At 42.0% G+C, this 20,291-nt stretch overlaps 2 protein-coding genes across 4 annotated transcripts in view; one reads left to right on the forward strand and one right to left on the reverse strand.

Annotated features, from left to right (window-relative positions):
• Positions 1–4,413, forward strand: part of atg7 (ATG7 autophagy related 7 homolog) — a 156,374-nt gene extending 151,961 nt beyond the window's left edge. For 2 of the 3 annotated variants that reach the window (XM_083771700.1, XM_083771701.1), the window contains exon 19: positions 2,934–3,055. In XM_083771700.1, coding sequence (XP_083627826.1) covers positions 2,934–2,966 — 33 coding nt within the window. In that variant the 3' untranslated portion in view covers positions 2,967–3,055. Of the gene's footprint in view, positions 1–2,933; positions 3,056–3,678 lie in introns of those variants that run through there. The other variant, XR_014569661.1, reaches the window with a different exon arrangement.
• Positions 4,414–6,662: 2,249 nt separating this feature from the next.
• Positions 6,663–20,291, reverse strand: part of vgll4b (vestigial-like family member 4b) — a 77,987-nt gene continuing 64,358 nt past the window's right edge. Inside the window, 6 exon segments of the mRNA XM_083772211.1 lie at positions 6,663–14,283; positions 16,057–16,099; positions 18,094–18,174; positions 18,177–18,190; positions 18,193–18,220; positions 18,566–18,920. Of these exon segments, the coding sequence (XP_083628337.1) occupies positions 13,931–14,283; positions 16,057–16,099; positions 18,094–18,174; positions 18,177–18,190; positions 18,193–18,220; positions 18,566–18,920 (874 nt within the window). The 3' untranslated portion in view covers positions 6,663–13,930.

The following is a 20,291-nucleotide window of genomic DNA, read 5'->3' on the forward strand; positions in this document are numbered from 1 at the left end:
GTTTACCACTCCGAAACCAGAGGCCTCTGTGTCAAAGTCTAGTCCAATTAACAATTGAATTAATGTATTAACCACTTACAGTTTATATATACTTTGTTGACCAGATGTGTTTATAATAGGCAAGGCATCTTCCTTTTTTCCCCCCTCTACTGTACATCAAATCGCTTCGCCAAAAATAGCTGACCTACAAACTGACGTGTGTTGCGAGCTTCAAGATCTGCTATTTCCACCAAATGTGCAGAATAGATGCTAGGGTTCATTTCCCCCGGGTGTTTTCCCCCTCATGTTTATATCCTAGGACCTAGTTTTTACCACATTTATTCACAAAGGCCATGTCACTGAAAATGACTTCAATGGCTAGCTTTCTGTAACAGCTGGAAGAATAATAAAAGATGTGTCCGAAGTGAAAACGTTACAATTTGGAAGTGATTTATTTTTATCTAGTTTCTTTTGGGTTTTTTTTTTTGCACAAACCTATGGGTTGCCACAACTGAGTAAACAGTTGAGAAACATCCCAACTATTCAGCCGAGCTTGAATGAAAGTAGTAAAGCTGTTCAGTTTAGCCAGAGCTATTCATGTTACGTAAGGTCTCCCCCCCCCCCCCCCCCTCCTGCTTGTGCTTGCCTCTTTTCAGCCTCTTTCATTTTGCACAAAGGATCACACGCACGCACACATACACGCACGCATGCAGCAAGGCATGGCGACTGTCCAGAGAGGGGCTCCAGTGTCGCTCTATTTCAAAGCGGCCTTTTGCTAGTTGTCCTTTTGATGGCCGCTACCAGGCAGCAATGAGGGGGGGGGACATAATAGCCAAGGCCCTGCAGCTTTGATATGAATTTGTCCCTGATTCTCCACACTTCCCTGGAACTCTCTGGAGCAACTCTCTCTACACACTGTATATACGAACGAACCTGACAGAGCTGCAAGATCCACTGCTCTGAAGACTTTGAGCGACTGCACCACACCATATCCCCTCTATCGATTTCGTCGACTAAAACTAAGACGAAAAAAGTCCGTCGACTAACTTTTTTCGCTGACAAAAACTAAATGGAAACTAACCTATGATGACTAAAACTAAGACTGTAATGTATTGACAATTTCGGCAACAAATAAAAACTAAACTAAAATGTTATGAAGGGACTAGTGGACAAGCTATCCAGCATAAGTCATTTTACAATTAGTTGCATGCTGAAAATAGCCGATCTTCAAGCTCACAACGCGTCGTGCTGCGACGTGTTGTGCTTGTAGAACGGCTTTTTTCAGCAAGTGAAAGCGTCATTACGACGGCATCCATGCCCGCCAAAACACATTTTGTTGGACTACTGTAGATTTAGTCTACTAAAATCGTATGATATTTTGTCGACTAAAACTAGACTAACACTAAACATTCAGGTGACTAAAATGTGACTAAAACTAAATGAAACTATTCAAGAAACTGTCTAAATTTGCGGCCAAAACAACACTGCTACACTGGTCATATACTCGCCTGGCTTCCTTCCACGCTCCCTCCCCATGATGAGTCCTTCCCCCCCCCCCCCCCCCCCCCCCCCCCCCCCCCACTCTCTTCACTCCTTTCCTTGCTCCCCGTAGTTTCTGAAGTCATTCACAGAGAGGACCTCCACATGCAGCAATTACTGTAATGATGTGTATAATTATAGTTTTCTTTGTCTGTCTGTCTGTCTCTCTCTGCTCTCAGACAGGCTGCTCTCTCTGCTCTCTTGTCTATTTAAAAAAAACATTGCAACCGACGGCCAAAACCCCAGCGGTGGGGTTGAGGGTGACACGGCTCTTTTGTATCAAAATCTAGACCAGTTTATAGTCTAGCGTTTTGTAGATGGGGGAGGCAAAACATTAAATGCCACTCTCGGGACATTCAAATATGTCAATCAGTCCCAAGTGGACACCTTTTGAATGCAGGTGTGAACGCAATGTCGGGTCCCTTGCTCGGGCCACATTCAGTGGGCAAAGGAATTATAGCTTTCAGAATGGCCTAAACATTCTCCAAATGTCTTCTTCTTAATTCTTCTTCGAGACATGAGGTTTCTGAAGGATGAGGTTTCGAGTTTCCTGGCATATTGTTGGTGCTAAATTACCCACGTTGACATGTTGAAATTCGCTTGTAAAAAAAATATTTCAACTTTGACTGTACTTTGGCACAGCATCACTCACTCAACGCAATGTGTCGTGTAGGTGTCGATCGAATGTGTGTGTGTGTGTGTGTGTGTGTGTGTGGTGTGTGTGTGTGTGTGTGTGTGTGTGTGTGTGTGTGTGTGTGTGTGTGTGTGTGTGTGTGTGTGTGTGTGTGTGTGTGTGTGTGTGTGTGTGTGTGTGTGTGTGTGTGTGTGTGTGTGTGTGTGTGTGTGTGTGTGTGTGTGAGTGAGAGAGAATACGGTTCACACACTGAGTGTGAGTGCCATGAGCGTGCAACATTCCAGACGCTGTTAGAGGTATGCGAATTGCGTCTTATGGAAGAAAGCATGTGAAGAATCTGCTACTGTGAGAATACCACTGTTGTTTACTGACACACTATTGCGTAAATCTTCCCAAGCGCACCCCCCCCCCCCCCCCTCTCTCTCTCTCTCTCCTTTTCAAGGGAAACCTACTGCTTCCTCCAAGCAAACCAATTCGCTAGTCCACCAACCAATCCAAATGTTTCCCAAACTTTTTTTTTCATCAGTAAATATACAGTTGTTTTTGCGGAAACAACGGTCGGGCGTGCGCGGCTCCCGTTTTTGCGGTTAGGTTAGAAGTATAGGTTGTCGGTCCTAATGACAGTCGGACCAATAGGGTTTGAGGTATAGGTTGTCGGTTCTAATGACAGTCGGACCAATAGGGTGTCTAAACTCAAAATGATGTACAGACTGTGGGTATGTGTATGACACATTAGTATTTAATTGAATTGTTTTTTTGTGTGTTTGTGTTTGGACTGCAGATCTGGGACATGAGTGACGATGAGAGTATCTGAGGAGGATGAGGATGGACCACGCCCCCGCCGCTGTTTGATGTGACAGACTGGACCCAAGCCTCCGTCCTTTATACAGTCTAGTATGACGGTAGCCCCATATGTTCCCTCTCCCTACGCTCATTCTGTAGCTCCGAGATGAGGTCACACACTGGGCCCCTCCCACCGCGTTTCAGAAACGGCGCAAGTTTCCGCTATGTAAGTTTCTTACCCTGACGCCACGATTAATCCAAACGTGAAGGGGACGTGAAGGGTTTACACTAATTCAACCATAACAACGCCCAAGAAAATCCAACGAGAGATTTGAACCGAGCCTTTACGTCCCGTATTTTGTCAGTCGCTTCCATGTTTATCAAGGAAGTTGAAAAGCTTTAGCGCCTCCCCGGCGCCTCCCCTGGTCGAAATTTCCAACTGACTTCAGTTCACTCGACATGCACGCGCACACGCACACTTCCTTGATAAACATGGAAGCGACTGACAAAATACGGGACGTAAAGGCTCGGTTCAAATCTCTAGTTGGATTTTCTTGGGCGTTGTTATGGTTGAATTAGTGTAAACCCTTCACGTCCCCTTCACGTTTGGATTAATCGTGGCGTCAGGGTAAGAAACTTACATAGCGGAAACTTACGCCGTTTCTGAAACGCGGTGGGAGGGGCCCAGTGTGTGACCTCATCTCGGAGCTACAGAATGTAGGGAGGGGGAACATATGGGGCTCGTATGACGGGTGTCGCTAACCAAAAGTAACAGATCTACAAGCTCACAACGCATCACGTGGCAATGCGTTGTAAGCTTGTAGATCTGTAATTTGTTTGGCAAGCCGACACCCTGGTGAAATGAGTATATAAATGAAGCGTAACATTGTTTCTTTGTTGTTATTTTGTCTTATTTTCATTATTATTTGTTTGTATACACAGCAGATGGGAAAATGTTACGTGTCGAAACTAAAAGCACCCCTGGGAGGGAAGTGGCTCTTTTTTTTAAGCACAGGGGAGTGCAGTCTGGTCCAAGTTAATTATTATCAAGTCTGTATTAACGAAATGGGTTTATCTGTACTGATAAAAGGACGAGATTAAAATGAAAGTGCTTCGCCGTCTCCCACAGAAATGTCTTAAAAAGGAGGATAAACAACATGCGCGTTATGGTTCCATCGTGACTGCGTCCTCAGCTGAGTTCAGCCAAAGATGTAGACTTTCCCAAAAAAAAAAAACATTGTCAGTGAGTAATGGTATAACTCTTAACTATTAATGCATTTGCTAAAATAATTGTTTTATCTAAAGTGGAAGCTGAAGTCCCACGAGTGTGCAAGGCAACAGCAGCCGTGTGTGGAATGCTCACATACTTATATCTTTATAGTCTGTATAATAGTGTAAAAGCAATCCATTCCACACCAAACAACGTATTAACATCTGATCCATGCCTAGTCGTGCATCCTGTCGCGCGAGCAAAAATAGTCAATAGTCAACTCAAAATGCGTCGCAATGTGACGTGTCGTGAACTCGGTAGTTCACGACACGTCACATTGCGACGCATTTTGAGCTTGTCGGTCGGCCATTTTGGGGCGTCACTGCTCGTCCACTGATATGCTCGGTAGAAACTCTGAGTAAGAGAGATTCACATTTCACTTCATATGAGGCTGTATTGAATGCTTAAGCGAGGTGACTACGTACAGACAGTACTTACTAGTATACTCATTTACAGACTGTTATAATAATATGTGAAATTGGTGATCAACCATTTTCACCTGAGACTCACTTGCGTGTTCACCCGTGCATACACATGGGTGTATGCACGTTGATCCTCTCTCTCTCTCTCTCTCTCTTGGACGATGTCCGGACTACAACAGACATGGCATCTAGTGTCCGATCCGGTGTGTTCCGTCTGTGTCATATAACTAATGGAATTATTGACCAGTAACAGTATGGTGTTCTATACCTTACACCAGGATCTAAATGTATCATTCCAACAGAAAAGAGACCCACCTCCAAACACTGCAGAGGTGCCATTTAAATCCAAACGATACTAATTAAACATACTCTGTCATACATACAGATATAATAATAACATTCAAAACATTCAAATAAGTCCTGGATTGTAGCATTATTGCTCACTCACTCCAAATACAGTAGCATCAGGTCATTTCATATTAAAGCTGCTATAAGCAATAATATGTCATATATTATTTTTTAGACAGCCAGCAATGTGTAGAACGCTCCCAAAATTGTAAGTCTCTGTGACACATCTAGAGACCACAATCTGCATTCAAAGATTTTCCTACAAGCTTTGACGATTGGTCGATTTGCCTGTCTGCTTCCTGATTGGTTAGTCATTGCGTTTTATTTCCGACCAATGACAAAGCTTCTAGGAACATCTTTGAATGCAGATTGCGGCCCCTAGATGTGTCACAGAGACAAAAAGATGTATTGGGAGCGTTTTACTCATTGCTGGCTGTAAAAAAAAAAGGTCATTAAAATTGACATGTTTGCTTATAGTAGCTTTAATGTCACTTTTTTTGTTGCCTCCACTCCAAGACTGTGCCCTGTGTTTTTATCAACCCAGTGCCTTTTGGAAACCCCAGACATGCTCCCAAGTCATGGTAGCATATATAGTATACCAAATGTACCATCATCAAAATGGCAGTGCTGTTTCATATGAAAATGGCTTTCTGTGCAATAAACACAACCCACAGTGCCAGACTGCCCTGGAGCTACACTGCACTGTACTGTACTTTACTGTACTGTATGTTTTGGAGCTATATCACTATACAATGCTCACCGGGTAATTAAAAATATATAAAATAACCCTCTAGTTCTGTACTGTACGTGTGCATGCCTCTCTGTTTACGTGGAATTTCCCTTGTGTTTGTAAAAAGAAAACTAAAACTGGTAAGGTTAACATGTATGGACAATATTCTAAAACCACAAAGGGATATTTAATCACCAACTGGAATAAAATGTTTCTTTTATGAATGTCCCTTTTCTAGGTTTTCATCACTAATGAGTTTTATAGATAGGATAATTGATGCAGCTAATATTTAAAGAAGAACGTTGTCACTATATAAACAGGATTAGTTGCCTAGTTACTATATCATTTATATGAACAAGGATAGTTTCATATACTCTAATGGTGGCACTGATATTTAAAGAAGACACTATAAATTAGAATAGTTGCCTATATTTGACAAAGTCTCATGGCTGGTAGCTTTTTCAACATTTCTTAATCCCTCGACTTAGTACCTGAGTTGTCTCTGTACTTGGACCACTAATGACTTAGTACCTGAGTTGTCTCTGTACTTGGACCACTAATGACTTAGTACCTGAGTTGTCTCTGTACTTGGACCACTAATGACTTAGTACCTGAGTTGTCTCTGTACTTGGACCACTAATGACTTATAAGGGGTTTACGGTGATACGAAAATGGAGCCCTACATGTCTTACTTAAATAGCCGATCTACAAGCTCACAACTTGTAGGTCTGCTATTTTGTGCCAATACTCCCCCTAGAATATGAATGCTAGGGTTCAAGTGGTAAATACTGTATGATGGTATTATATAGTACAAGTACAAAAACTGCACACACAGTGAGAGGTTCACAGTAAGAAATGACCCACACTATTAGACTGTAAGAAATGACCCACACTATTAGACTGTAAGAAATGACCCACACTATTAGACTGTAAGAAATGACCCACACTATTAGACTGTGGCTTAAAAGCACTTTATTGTTCATCAAGGCTACTTTACGTACAAAAAAGGTGGCCTGCCAATACCTTTTTTAGTAGGAGACACAGAGCCACAGATTGACTGCTCTTTGATACAGTTTAGTAGGAGACACAGAGCCACAGATTGACTGCTCTTTGATACAGTTTAGTAGGAGACAGAGCCACAGATTGACTGCTCTTTGATACAGTTTAGTAGGAGACACAGAGCCACAGATTGACTGCTCTTTGATACAGTTTAGTAGGAGACACAGAGCCACAGATTGACTGCTCTTTGATACAGTTTAGTAGGAGACATGTACAGAGCCACAGATTGACTGCTCTTTGATACAGTTTTTTACAGTTTTCTACCATGTCAGAAAAAAACATATTTATATTCATCCTCCACCGCTGTTAGCATCAACGTTTCCATTTTAATGTGCTACTTTGACGGGCCATTTTGTGACTATAGATACATTAGAATAGATAGTATGTCAATACAGGTATTCAAATTAATTTACCCCAGCAATGAGCAACAAATGCATCTCAGCCAATAGATAATTCAATAAGTCCCAATGATTAACACTGAGGCGCAAACACACAAACCTTATGTTTAGATGCAGTTGAGGAACTTGATTTTGTTATGAAGTTAACTTCAATCAAATTAGTTTTTTTCCACAATCTGGGACTTAGAAGTTTATCTGGACAGTTTGGTTTGGTTTTATTGACCAAAGGCATGTTTAGTCAATCACGAGCAATGTATTTGAAATGGACTGTAAATATAATATTAGGCCTACAGTATCAGTTGTAATGATTGATATAGCCTATAGGCTACTGTACATATGCTGGAGTGGATATTTAACCCGGCCTAGGTTTGGGGGATGATTTCGAATCAAATTTCATTGATGTTTCAAATGGAATAGATGGAAATGAAATCACTCGATTCTGAGTATATTTTTTACCAGTGGTGGAAAGCAACCAAGTACTTTTACTTAAGTACAATTTTGAGGTATTTGTACTTTACTTGAATATTTCCAATTTCCAGTACTTTTACTTCTACTCCACTACATCTCAGAGCCAAAATTTGTACTTTTACTCTACTACAATTATTTGTAACTACAGTTACTTTGGAGATTTAAATTTTGATTAGAAAACATACACTATAACCACTAGTATAACACCCTATACATTTCGGCCATTTGGAAATAGCCGATCTACAAGCTCACATTGTGAACTTTTAGATCTGCTATTTTCAATAGATTTTGTATACATTTTTAAACTTGTGAAATGGTTAATTCTGCACAGTGAGTACATTTTCAATTCCGTACTTTTACTTGTAACGAAGTAGTTATAAATTACAGTATTGGTAATTTTACTTAAGTAAAACAATTGAGTACTTTTTCCACCACTGTTTATCATACGGATGAAGTTGTCTTTGTGCTGTTGTTCATTAGTCTCATCTGTCAGATGTGACCACATGAGAGCCTGTCCTCGTGCAGCCTCCAGCTTTTCACCAGAGGAGAAAAACTGAATTTATTATCTTTTTATCCAAAATGAGTTAATAGCACAGACAGACTCTTCACATACTAGAGCATGTCTGAAATAAGTGTCAGAGCTGAAATTGACATGTCAATTTGAAATAAATGCTTAAACATGTAGCTAGGTGTAATGTTAAGAGTCCAAAGAAGTGAACCTTTCAAGCCTGTTTCTCTGCAAGACATTACTCTATATGCCATATCTCCACAACTGGTGGGTCAAACTGAACAAGCAATATGTCAATTTGAAGCTATGATTCCCTGCTTTCATATGACATGAAAAAAACAAAAATTCAAAGAAATCCAATGTCAGTCCCTCAGTAAAATGTGGTCACAGATGGTTCAACGAGAGTATTTATTCATTTTGATGTTTGAACAGATCAACGGAGAGACCGCCATAGAAGCTGTTGTCACAGACACACCAGTGGCGCCATCTTAGAGTATAAATTAATAGAGATGGCACCGGGAGGAAGCCCTGAGGCGAAATTGACATAGTGGCCGGATTTGGTATTGCAGCTCAAGCCAGCGCTGGGCCGTTGACTATCATTGCGCACGTTCATGTTATTGGGCCGATGACACGTGAACGCTATGTTTCATAATTCATACGTGAACGCTATGTTTCATAATTCATACGTGAACGCTATGTTTCATAATTCATACGTGAACGGGCGCAAACGGAGCAATGATAGTCAACGGCCCAGCGCATTCATCTTATTAGGGCAATTCATCCCATAATGCACTCTGTTCCTACCCGGAAGGAGGAGTGAAATCACCTCATGCGCTTTTGAGCAACTTAATGCAAGTGGATGGTAGGAGGAATCTGGTGCCGTCTCTATTCATATATACTCTAAGGGCGCTATCAACGCAGTTTCATACATTTCCTGTGTTCCTGCACTTTAACCTTTTTTTTCTATCAAGACAAACTCTATAAACAAAAAAGATCAACTTTTTTTTTTCACAAAACCAAAAAAGAAAATGCATGATTACAATATAAGGACAGGAAAAAACAAAACAATTAAATAGCTACATATCATTAACAAATTAATTGTTCCTCATCAAAAAATACCTACGATTTTTTTTCTCTGTACATTCATTACGCACAGCGTAATGATGGTCTTATAGTTACCTATTATTATTTTTAAAAAAGTATTTTTAATTAAGTGATTTTCCTACAGTGTGTAGGGAAGTATGTGTGCCGAAGCAGAGAGAGAGAGAGAGAGAGAGCCTTCTACCTACAGGGCAGTAGTGAAATGATAATAAAAATGCATAATTAAAAAAAAACCTCACGACACAAAGCCCTTTTCCCTCTTTATCATTTCCTCATGTGTTACTAATTACATCTAATCTCAATCAGGGAGGTTTAGAAAGGGGGGCGGGGGAATAGCATGTGAACTCCCCCTCCTCTCCTCACTTAAAAGTGGAGATAGCGCGCAAACTGTTGAATTAGGCTACTTATTTTAAACAAGATGCTATATGTTATACCACAGTGTCACAGACCGATTAATGGCAGATCACGTCTTGAGCTTGTAAAAGCGTGTTACTTTTGGCCCCACGTACGGTGCCATCGTACGACAAAAGTATTAAATCTGTGCTTAACTCGGGATACTGGCAGGTGCTGTTTTTTTTGGTTGGCTCTGGTTCCACCATGTCCAAAAGATATATATAAAAAATCAGTTGATTGAATGTATGGGCATTCTAATAGCCATGACAGCTAGAACTCGGCGCCTTCTCGACAGAGCTTGAGCTTGTTCTGGCATGCCATCGAGGCAAATAGCTATACTTGCATATTCCATACATGCTTTATGTCTTAAAAGTATAAGCAGTTACATAACTGAGGTCATATTAATCACTACAGAACCCGGACATGTTATTAATCACAAGGAGTAGCTAAATGTGAAAGTTGTGGCAGTTGTGTCCAATTAACCATTCAACCAATGGCTATGGAGAACGGAGTGGGAAAAAAAACAATGAAAAAAAGAAAAGAAAAAAAACGTGACTTTCAGAGCATTGGATTTGTCCCCAGCCATACTACATTATGAGTTTCTCAAAGTGTTTGAAGCCAAATACTTGATGGTTACGTTATAATCTAACGATGGTTAAGAAAACTCGATGTCCAATCTTATTGATTCATAAAACCAACAAACAAAGTAAAATTGCACACTTTGTAATTCTAGGCAACTCAATGTAGCTAGCTGGTGGAACAAGCACAAAACCATTAAGAAACTTAGTTAGTAGCCGGGTGTGTGGATATGGTGATATATATAATCAAAGTGTGTATGAAGCCTGTACAGCGTCCCCTACAGGAGGAATGAATGTATGCCACCTTGATACAGGCTCCTGTGTCGAGTATCATTAAATTATGTTCCTCTGCTGCAGCAGCCTAGCTTAACTGCATCAACAACACAATGTTGTACAGAGGGAGAAAACAATACAAAATAGTTCTGGACACCCAAGGCAAGTACAAAGCAAGTCAACTGCCGAAGGCCCTATAAGTGGAGTCGGGTATGCGATGTCACAACCCAAAACGAGTTGTTTGAAAAACTAGAAATCTTAAAAAGATGTCAACGATGTCTCCCTTTTTTTAATTTTTTGACTGACGTAAACTGCATTTTAGTGGAAACAATAATTGATCATTCTTGGCGATTGTTTAACCGCCTGGTGTTCCAAAATGTTGACAATCAACATACCCGAAATTACACTTAAGAGACGAGACCCAGCTTCCCCAAAATGCGTCTTAGCATTGTGACTTTACAATGGAATGTGGGCGGCTTTTTGCAGAATACAACAGACATGGAAATGTTAGCCTGCTAGCCCACTAGCTACAATTTGACTGATTTGGCTGAAGGATGTGGTTTAGCACAGAGCTAAACCAAACATCCGACCTAAAAGGACTTGTTCCTACAATCCTTCAGTTCCATATTTAGCCAAGATCCTCTTTGGGGGAAACCAGTCCCCGAGTGCCTGTCTGGGTGTCTCAGCTCAGTCATGCAGAAGGTTTATGTAGCATCCTGTACCACTCGATGGATCAACATCTTATTAAGAAACGTTTTCCCAAAAGCCACCATAACACCATGTGTGATGATGGTCTGCCCCGACGGCAAACAAACCCCTGTGTGCCACGGTGGTGGTTTTCGGAAAACACAGCCGTCAACGTTTTTTTTAACAGAGCCTGTCCGGAGGCTGTCCCACTATAGCTGTCTGTTACCATACTGAGATTACTGAAAAACCAGAAAAAATACAAAATAATAATAACAATAATAATAATATGGAGTACAACTGACCCAGCAGTGAGTGTATAGTGTCTATGACTGTTACTGACAACAACAGAAAATAACTAACATCTGAATCAAAGGCTAGTAGTAGTAAGATTGAAATGCCTAAAAGAAAAAAAACACAAATAGATACCAGCTATTAAAAATAAAAATAAAGAACATGCATCTGTTAAAGCACTAGTTTACCCATCAAGCCTTCTAAAAAAAAAGAATTATAAAATAAAATAAAATCTATCAAACCACAGTGTGTAGGAGAAGGAAGGAAGGAAACAGGGGGGTAGGAGACATATTATGAACCGAATATAATTACAACAAACACGCATGTTCAAAGAGTGAAACATAAACACACAAGCGTGCACGCACACACACACACACACACACACACACACACAAAGGAGTGTTTGAAGAAAAGAGATCTGAGTGATGTTCTCTCTCTCTCTCCCCTGGTTTGAGAGACTAGACTTTTCAAACCACAAGGTGACATGCTGCAACATCACCCGCATCCTATCATCACTGCCAGCCGTTAAGCCCTCCAAACACATCAAAGCACCGTTACTGAGCCCAACCCCCGACACACTGGAGCTTTCACAGCACCGTTACTGAGCCCAACCCCCGACACACTGGAGCTTTCACAGCTGGTTACTTTTTTTTTTTTTAGCAACTTTGTTTTGTTTTATACTTTTGGATTTTGCAATCTTTTCCCAACGTGATATATCCCTATACCGAACCCCTTGACACCCTAATTTATCTGACCCGAGGCCAGATTACATAAGGTTCCAACACAGTTCAACCCTCGCTCGGCAACAAGTAGTGCCGAATCAGACCATATTCCCTTCGCTTTATGTAGACTCGTACGGAGCAGTCTTTATGTAGACTCGTACGGAGCAGTCTTTATGTAGACTCGTACGGTACGGAGCATCTTTATGTAGACTCGTACGGAGCAGTCTTTATGTAGACTCGTACGGAGCATCTTTATGTAGACTCGTACGGTACGGAGCAGTCTTTATGTAGACTCGTACGGTACGGAGCAGTCTTTATGTAGACTCGTACGGTACGGAGCAGTCTTTATGTAGACTCGTACGGTACGGAGCAGTCTTTATGTAGACTCGTACGGTACAGAGCAGTCTTTATGTAGACTCGTACGGTACGGAGCAGTCTTTATGTAGACTCATATGGTACAGAGCAGCGCCAACCAGCAGTGGTGGAAAGCAACCAGAGTACATTTACTTAAGTACAATATTGAGGTATTTGTACTTTACTCAAGTCATTCCAACTTCCAGTACTTTGACTTCTACTGCCACCACATCTCGGTATCCAAACTTTCACCACCACTACATTCATTTGAAAACTTCAGTTAGTACTGTAGTTATAGCCTACTTTGTGGGTTTTGATTATTTACCGTACTTTTAATTAAACAATTTTAGTACTTTCCCCCCCCCCCCACCACTGCATGCCAACCAGGACACGAGTTACACAGGGGAGAGTGAGAGAGAACGGGAGCAGTGGCTGAGAGAGAGAGAATATTAAACAGGATAAAAATAGAGGAGTGATCATAAAATGGCTTTTGTTCTTTCGTCTTTTTCCTTTCCAAGAGGGGCCGAGATAAGGTCTGCATCCGAGGTTTCTTTGGTAGCACAGTTAGGTGGGTTGTAACGACGTTCTCCATCTCCGTAGTTGTAATAATAATAATAACAACAATAACATTAATGTGTTTTTCACGTTGCTTTCCTTTCAAATATCGGGCGTCTCACAATGCAAAAGGCAGTACACAAAACTTGGGGAGAAAAGAAAAAAAGAAAATATAAAGTTAAAATAACAAAACGAAAGTTTAAAAAAAAACGACTCTCCTTCGTCGCTCCATGTTTTAAACTTTTTTTTTAAAATATGTACACTGTTTTAACGGACAACTAGTTCAGCTCCAAGCTCGGCATGCAGGGTCCATTGTTTTTTTAAAGGGACACGGTGGAACCAAGTCCCAACAACGCCGACACATCCCCCCTTTATTTAAAACCACACAACCTTCCACCAACGTTATAGAACTGGACCTTATAGCTAATATAAGTACGTTATAGTGTCAGCTACGCACACAAAAAACCCGGCAGAAAGCGTTCCCGCTTCATGTGGAGCGGTAGATGGGGGTGGGGGAGAGGAAACGATGTCCTGTTTGTTAATTATTGCTTTCATTGATCCTTGTCATGTGGTTTTGGGAGACCAGCCGGCGAGCAGGCCGCCCGGCCCGGCCGCTCCTCGAGGGCGTGGCTCCCCAAAAAAGAGCCAACAACAAAGGCTTGGTTGGGTGGGGGTCGTGGGGGTGGGTGGGTGGGTAGGTGGTGGGGGGGGGGTTAGAGCTGGAGTTCGATGACGGGGGAAGGTCAGACGGGGTGCACGGCGCCGCGTGGGGTGGGGGGGTGGGTGGTTTGAAGTGGGCGGGGTTATTAAAATCCAATCTAAATCCCTCCCTCCTCCTTCAGGAGACGACGGACGGCGAGGAGTGGTTGTTGTGGTTGTTGTTGTTGTTGACCGTCATGTGACTGTCGGGGGAGGAGTTTGGGCTGCTCCTCTGGGACGAGGAGGAGGAGAAGGAGGGGCTCCTCCGGTCCTTGTTGTTCTTGATCTGCAGCCAGGTCTCGCCCAGCGCCTTGGCGAAGTGGTCGTCCACGGAGCCCGTGATGGACACGGAGTTGGTGCCGGTGCCGGCCCCCGCGGCGGCGGCGGTGGGCTCCACGGGGGAGGAGGCGGCGGGCTCCTTGTAGTTCTTCCCCAGGCTGCGGCGGAAGTGCTCCTCGATCACCGGGTCCACGCACGCCGTCGTGTTGTTGGCTGCATGGCGGGGGGAGAGGAGAGGGTTACGACAGTACGTTACATATTTATATATACAGGGACGTGCACATCAAAGGTGGGCTTCAGCCCCTGCCCTTTTACCCCGTCTGTAAATTAGCTGCCCTTTCCAGACCACGAATGCAGCGTTTACTATGGTGAAATAAATGCAAATGCCACTCCTCTCCTTTCCAAGTCTCCTGAACTTGAACACAGTATTTTGCGTTGAACTATTCTCAGGAGGAGAGAGAGGAGAGGGTTACGACATTACGTTACATATTTATAAAAACCACCCCCTTGATAGGGCTGTCACCTTTTTGTTTGGGGGGGGGGGGGGGTGGGGGATCCCAATCATTTGAAAATGACGTGACCATCGGCCTGATTTACATCAGATCGAATCAGGAGGGACAACCTTAGCCGTCATGATTTACACATTTTGATTGAAAATTATATTGTCACACAAATAATAATTGCGATCAATGTTTTAATTGTGTCTTTGGTGTTGAGCATGTCGGGAACATAATGAATACATGTCATTTCTGTTTGGCTTTTAGGGTTCGGAAACAAACGACAAATAACTGCGATAAACTAAGAACTATATAAGAACTAACAAATAGCCGATCTACAAGCTTAAAACGTGTCACAGCGTGGCGTGTTTTGAGCTTGAAGATCGGCTATTTTCACGATAATTTTTTTTTTTTATTATGATTATAATTGCCATTAGACAATCATGAAATAATTGTGACAGGCCGTGGGTCTGATTGTTATACATATTGTTACATACAGTAGGCCTACTCGTTGCTAATCAGTATAGGCCGCTTCGGGAAGACATTTAGTCTCTTCTCTAACATGCATCAATTCTAAAAGTAAGCATGGTGTAGTAATATTCTGAGAAGAAGGATGGGGGGGGGGGGGGATACAACCAAGAAAGAAAAGCATAATTGTCTCTGACACTAATCTTTGTCTGCCGTTTGAAGTTCCACGCTTAATCACGACGAGGTCATGAGAATCATAAAACAGTCTACAAACAGTGCTAAAGTTATCAAACCACCCAATCTGGAAGCCCACAACACATAGTGCAGCGACGTGCCCTGAGCTTGCAAATCGGTCTTTTCGGCGCACGACACCTAAGCATAACTCTGTATTTGTTGTGGTAATACTAGTTGGGCAGTATATCAAGAACATTTGAGTCTGTTCTGTGCTGTTGGAACTACCCAGTGGTGGAAAAAAGTACTCAATTGTTTTACTTAAGTAAAAGTACCAATACTGCAATTTAGAACTACTTCATTACAAGTAAAAGTACGGAATTGAAAATGTAATTAAAGTACTAAAAGTAAAAGAATTTCACAAGTTCAAAATATGTACAAAATATATTGAAAATAGCAGATCTACAAGCTCACATTGCAACGCATTATGAGCTTGTAGATTGGCTATTTTCAAATGGCCGAAATGTATAGGGTTGAAGTGGTTAATGTATGTTTTCTGATCAAATTTTAAATCTCCAAAGTAACCAGTAACTAAAGTTTTCAAATTATTGTAGTGGAGTAAAAGTAAAAATGTTGGCTCTGAGATGTAGTGGAGTGGAAGTAAAAGTATTGGAAATTGGAAATACTCAAGTAAAGTACAAATACCTCAAAATTGTACTTAAGTACAGTACTTAAGCAAAAGTACTTTCCACCACTGGGCTGTGGGCTGAACGATGAAACAAAGACAAGTGTAAAACATGGGGAAATAAAGGGGGATTTCTAACCCCGCTTCTCATTAGCGTTGTGTTACGTAAGTCTGTTTTCCACGTCCTGAACACAGCGCTGTGTTTTCTCTGGAGCAGATGCATGTTCCTGAGAGTGTTCCCCACACGGTTCTAGTGGTCATCTGTGTTTCACATGGAAAACCACAGCATTCGAACTGGTGATAATTCTGCATAAAGTAAAAGATGATTTATTTTCCTTTCTTTTTTCTTTTTACTAGAATTATTAACCCATTGAGACCAAAATCTACAAATTTCTTCTAAATCTTGACATTTTTCAGAAAAAAACCTATAGTTTCTATGTCAGTGGTTCTCAAACCTTTTCCTAATTATACCCAACTATAACCTAATTATAAAAATTGTTTATTGTCATGATTTGTCAACTCTTTGTCCGAGGCTTACAGGTCTTTCAAATTAAAGGGGAATTTCTTCCTTTTTACAAAATCATGTTGATAATATACATGTATATTTACCAAAAATAATAATAATAATAAATAAACGTATAGGGCGCTGTTCTTTTAAGAAAAGCGTAGGAGGGGTCTAACGTCAGCACACAGAGTGCAGCAACAACACTGCATGGACTAACCTGTCATATCATCTACAACAGATGTGAACAAAAACTAAAACAAATTGCGCGATTGAATAAGAGTTCTAGCGGTTGATCTACCCGGACGGTAAATCCGCTAATTTGGTATGGAACGCTCGGCATGTTTTTCTTTTGGATACGTGTCGTCATATACAGTAAGAAAACGGCTTGTGCGAAACTCTCCTTTAATACTTTTGGAAACGTCTATGGGGAAACTGCTCTCGTTGTTCTGAAAGGGGGCGGGACTGCGTGCCCAAAAGGTAGATCACGATCTGCCAGTAGATCACATGACATGGCCCTAAATATTAACTAGAAAAGTCGCAACTTATGGAACAACATTATTTTCAGATGGGGATCGGCGGCCAAATACTGGGGGTCCTTGACATGAAAATGGTTGAGCACCACTGATATAGAAACATAGATTTATAGAAGACATTTCAGCTCAGGTCTAAAGGGGTTATACAACCCACTGACGGCTCCCCTGCAAGTACAGGAAACCTCAGTTACAGGTCCTGTCAGCTCAAAACCCACAATGCAATATTTAGTTTTCAAGAGTGTTGCTGTGCACAAACGTCTGTGTAGCATTGCAAATTACATAAAAAAAAAACCCTAGTCCATTTCTCCCCCTCTATTTCCCATTCCAAGTGCATTTGTCTTATTATGCAACGCCAGTGCCACTATTCCAAAGGCCCTCAGGTACACATTGAAAGAATTCTCAGCAGGGCCCAGGGGTATAGTATAGTATACTAATTATTTCGGTGGGTAGATCTCGTTGAGCCGGTCATTTTGAAAGTAGCTCTCGAGTCATAAAAAAGTGTGGGCAGCACCCCTGCTCTGAAGCATTCAGTCATAAAGTGAGGGCAGCACCCCTGCTCTGAAGCATTCAGTCATAAAGTGTGGGCAGCACCCCTGCTCTGAAGCATTCAGTCAAAGTGTGGGCAGCACCCCTGCTCTGAAGCATTCAGTCATAAAGTGTGGGCAGCACCCCTGCTCTGAAGCATTCAGTCATAAGTGTGGGCAGCACCCCTGCTCTGAAGCATTCAGTCATAAAGTGAGGGCAGCACCCCTGCTCTGAAGCATTCAGTCAAAGTGTGGGCAGCACCCCTGCTCTGAAGCATTCAGTCATAAAGTGTGGGCAGCACCCCTGCTCTGAAGCATTCAGTCATAAAGTGAGGGCAGCACCCCTGCTCTGAAGCATTCAGTCATAAAGTGTGGGCAGCACCCCTGCTCTGAAGCATTCAGTCATAAAGTGAGGGCAGCACCCCTGCTCTGAAGCATTCAGTCAAAGTGTGGGCAGCACCCCTGCTCTGAAGCATTCAGTCATAAAGTGAGGCAGCACCCCTGCTCTGAAGCATTCAGTCATAAAGTGAGGGCAGCACCCTGCTCTGAAGCATTCAGTCATAAAGTGTGGGCAGCACCCCTGCTCTGAAGCATTCCCAGAATATAGCGCCACCTGCAGTGTGTTCCATTTTGAACGTACTGTTGTTGCTGCGGCTCTCCTGAAGTTATTGGCGAGGCCTGAGCAGCCGTTGTGAGTCACCGGACAGTGGGACAGTGGGTTCAGTTGCGGTTGTTGGCGGAGCGCACGTGATCACCGATGGACGGTTCTGGAAGACACACACGCGCACACACACAAAGAGTTACAGCGTTACTGCAGGTTAGGCCTTTAAGCAACTAGTCAACTAGTAAATCCACTAGTCGACCTTGTTGGTACTATTTTTGACTGCTATTTTTCCCCCCGATTTTGTAGGCCTCTAAGATCAGGTAGATTATAGTTATAGTCACCAATGTACACAGTTTTTAAATGTACAAATATATATATATTTTTTTTTTACATAATAGGTAGTTGTAACATAATAGTCGTACTTAATAAGTAGTTTACTAGTCGACTAGTAAACTAGTCAATTAGTAAAAATGACTAAAACAAGGAAACATAAAAAACAAGGACTGACCTGCTGTCGTTCCACGGGGCTGACGGCGGCGTGCGCCGTGCCGTGCAGGGCCAGCTGTGCTGCCGTGCTGCTGACGATGCTGCCGCCGCGCACGGCGCCGCCGCTCTCCACCACGCTGTTCTTGGTGAGCGCCAGCGGCTGGTCCATGCTGGCCTGCAGGGCCGCCAGGTGGTGGTGGCTGTGGTGATGGTGGTGGTTGTGATGGTTGTGGTGGTTGTGGTGGTGGCTGTACAGGTGGTTGGCATGGACCCCGCCCCCTAGTAGGGGCCCGCCGCCGGGCGCCACCGCCCGCTCGATGGGGCTCCGGCGGTCCTTGGCGGTCACGATGCCGCTGCGGTAATCTCCGTTGGGCTTCCTGCATGGCGGGGGAGGGGAGAGAGAGAGAGGGTAAGATTTAGCAATCGCTCTACAATGCACTCTATCAGTGGTTTTCTTTCAATATTTGGCATGCTTCCTTCTATGCATGAGGAGTCTGCTTCTTTTCACCTGACAAGGGGAGTTTCCCCGGCCGGACGTAGCGCGTGGAAGGAATCAGTGGTTTTCAACCCTTTTTCATAACAAGGCCCATGATTACTTCTTTGGCATTTGAGCCACGGACCGCCATTTGATTGAGATTTAGCCTCTCAGAACCCACAACGTAGAATGTCTTCGTTATTGTTGGATAACATTTTATCCACAATTCCATGCTGTATTTTGGTACCATTAGGAGAGATAACAGGCCAATTGATCCAAATAACTTCTACATTCTCTAATCGTGTGTAAACTTCTTGTAAATTAGGTGATGCAGATGTTTAACAATCATTTAACTCTTGAGAGTGTAAAATGAAACCAAATGGACCCCTGAAGGACCACTGGTAGTGGTCCCGGGACCACTGGTCCCGGGACCACTGGTCCCTTTATTTATTCATTTGTTTCCTATATATGTTGTCCATCTCCATTATTAAAAGCTGAAAAGCCCCCTAAAGAAAGAAAAAAGAAAAACATCTAAATCATCGTTTTCACAATATCAACATGCACAGTATACAACGGTATCGCAGAAGCAATACGGTATACATATATCGCATTTCATCGTTCCAGTATAAAGGGCGTTTTTGTTTGGATTAAAGGATGACTCTGAGTCTATGGACCAAACCATTTAACACAATGTAATATATCTATGGACCAAACCATTTAACACAATGTAATATATCTATGGACCAAACCATTTAACACAATGTAATATATCTATGGACCAAACCATTTAACACAATGTAATATATCTATGGACCAAACCATTTAACACAATGTAATATATCTATGGACCAAACCATTTAACACAATGTAATATATCTATGGACCAAACCATTTAACACAATGTAATATATCTATGGACCAAACCATTTAACACAATGTAATATATCTATGGACCAAACCATTTAACACAATGTAATATATCTATGGACCAAACCATTTAACACAATGTAATATATCTATGGACCAAACCATTTAACACAATGTAATATATCTATGGACCAAACCATTTAACACAATGTAATATATCTATGGACCAAACCATTTAACACAATGTAATATATCTATGGACCAAACCATTTAACACAATGTAATATATCTATGGACCAAACCATTTAACACAATGTAATATATCTATGGACCAAACCATTTAACACAATGTAATATATCTATGGACCAAACCATTTAACACAATGCAATATATCTATGGACCAAA

The sequence above is a fragment of the Protomyctophum parallelum genome (genome assembly GCF_964188405.1).
Source record: "Protomyctophum parallelum genome assembly, chromosome: 8".
Classification (NCBI taxonomy): Eukaryota; Metazoa; Chordata; class Actinopteri; order Myctophiformes; family Myctophidae; genus Protomyctophum; species Protomyctophum parallelum.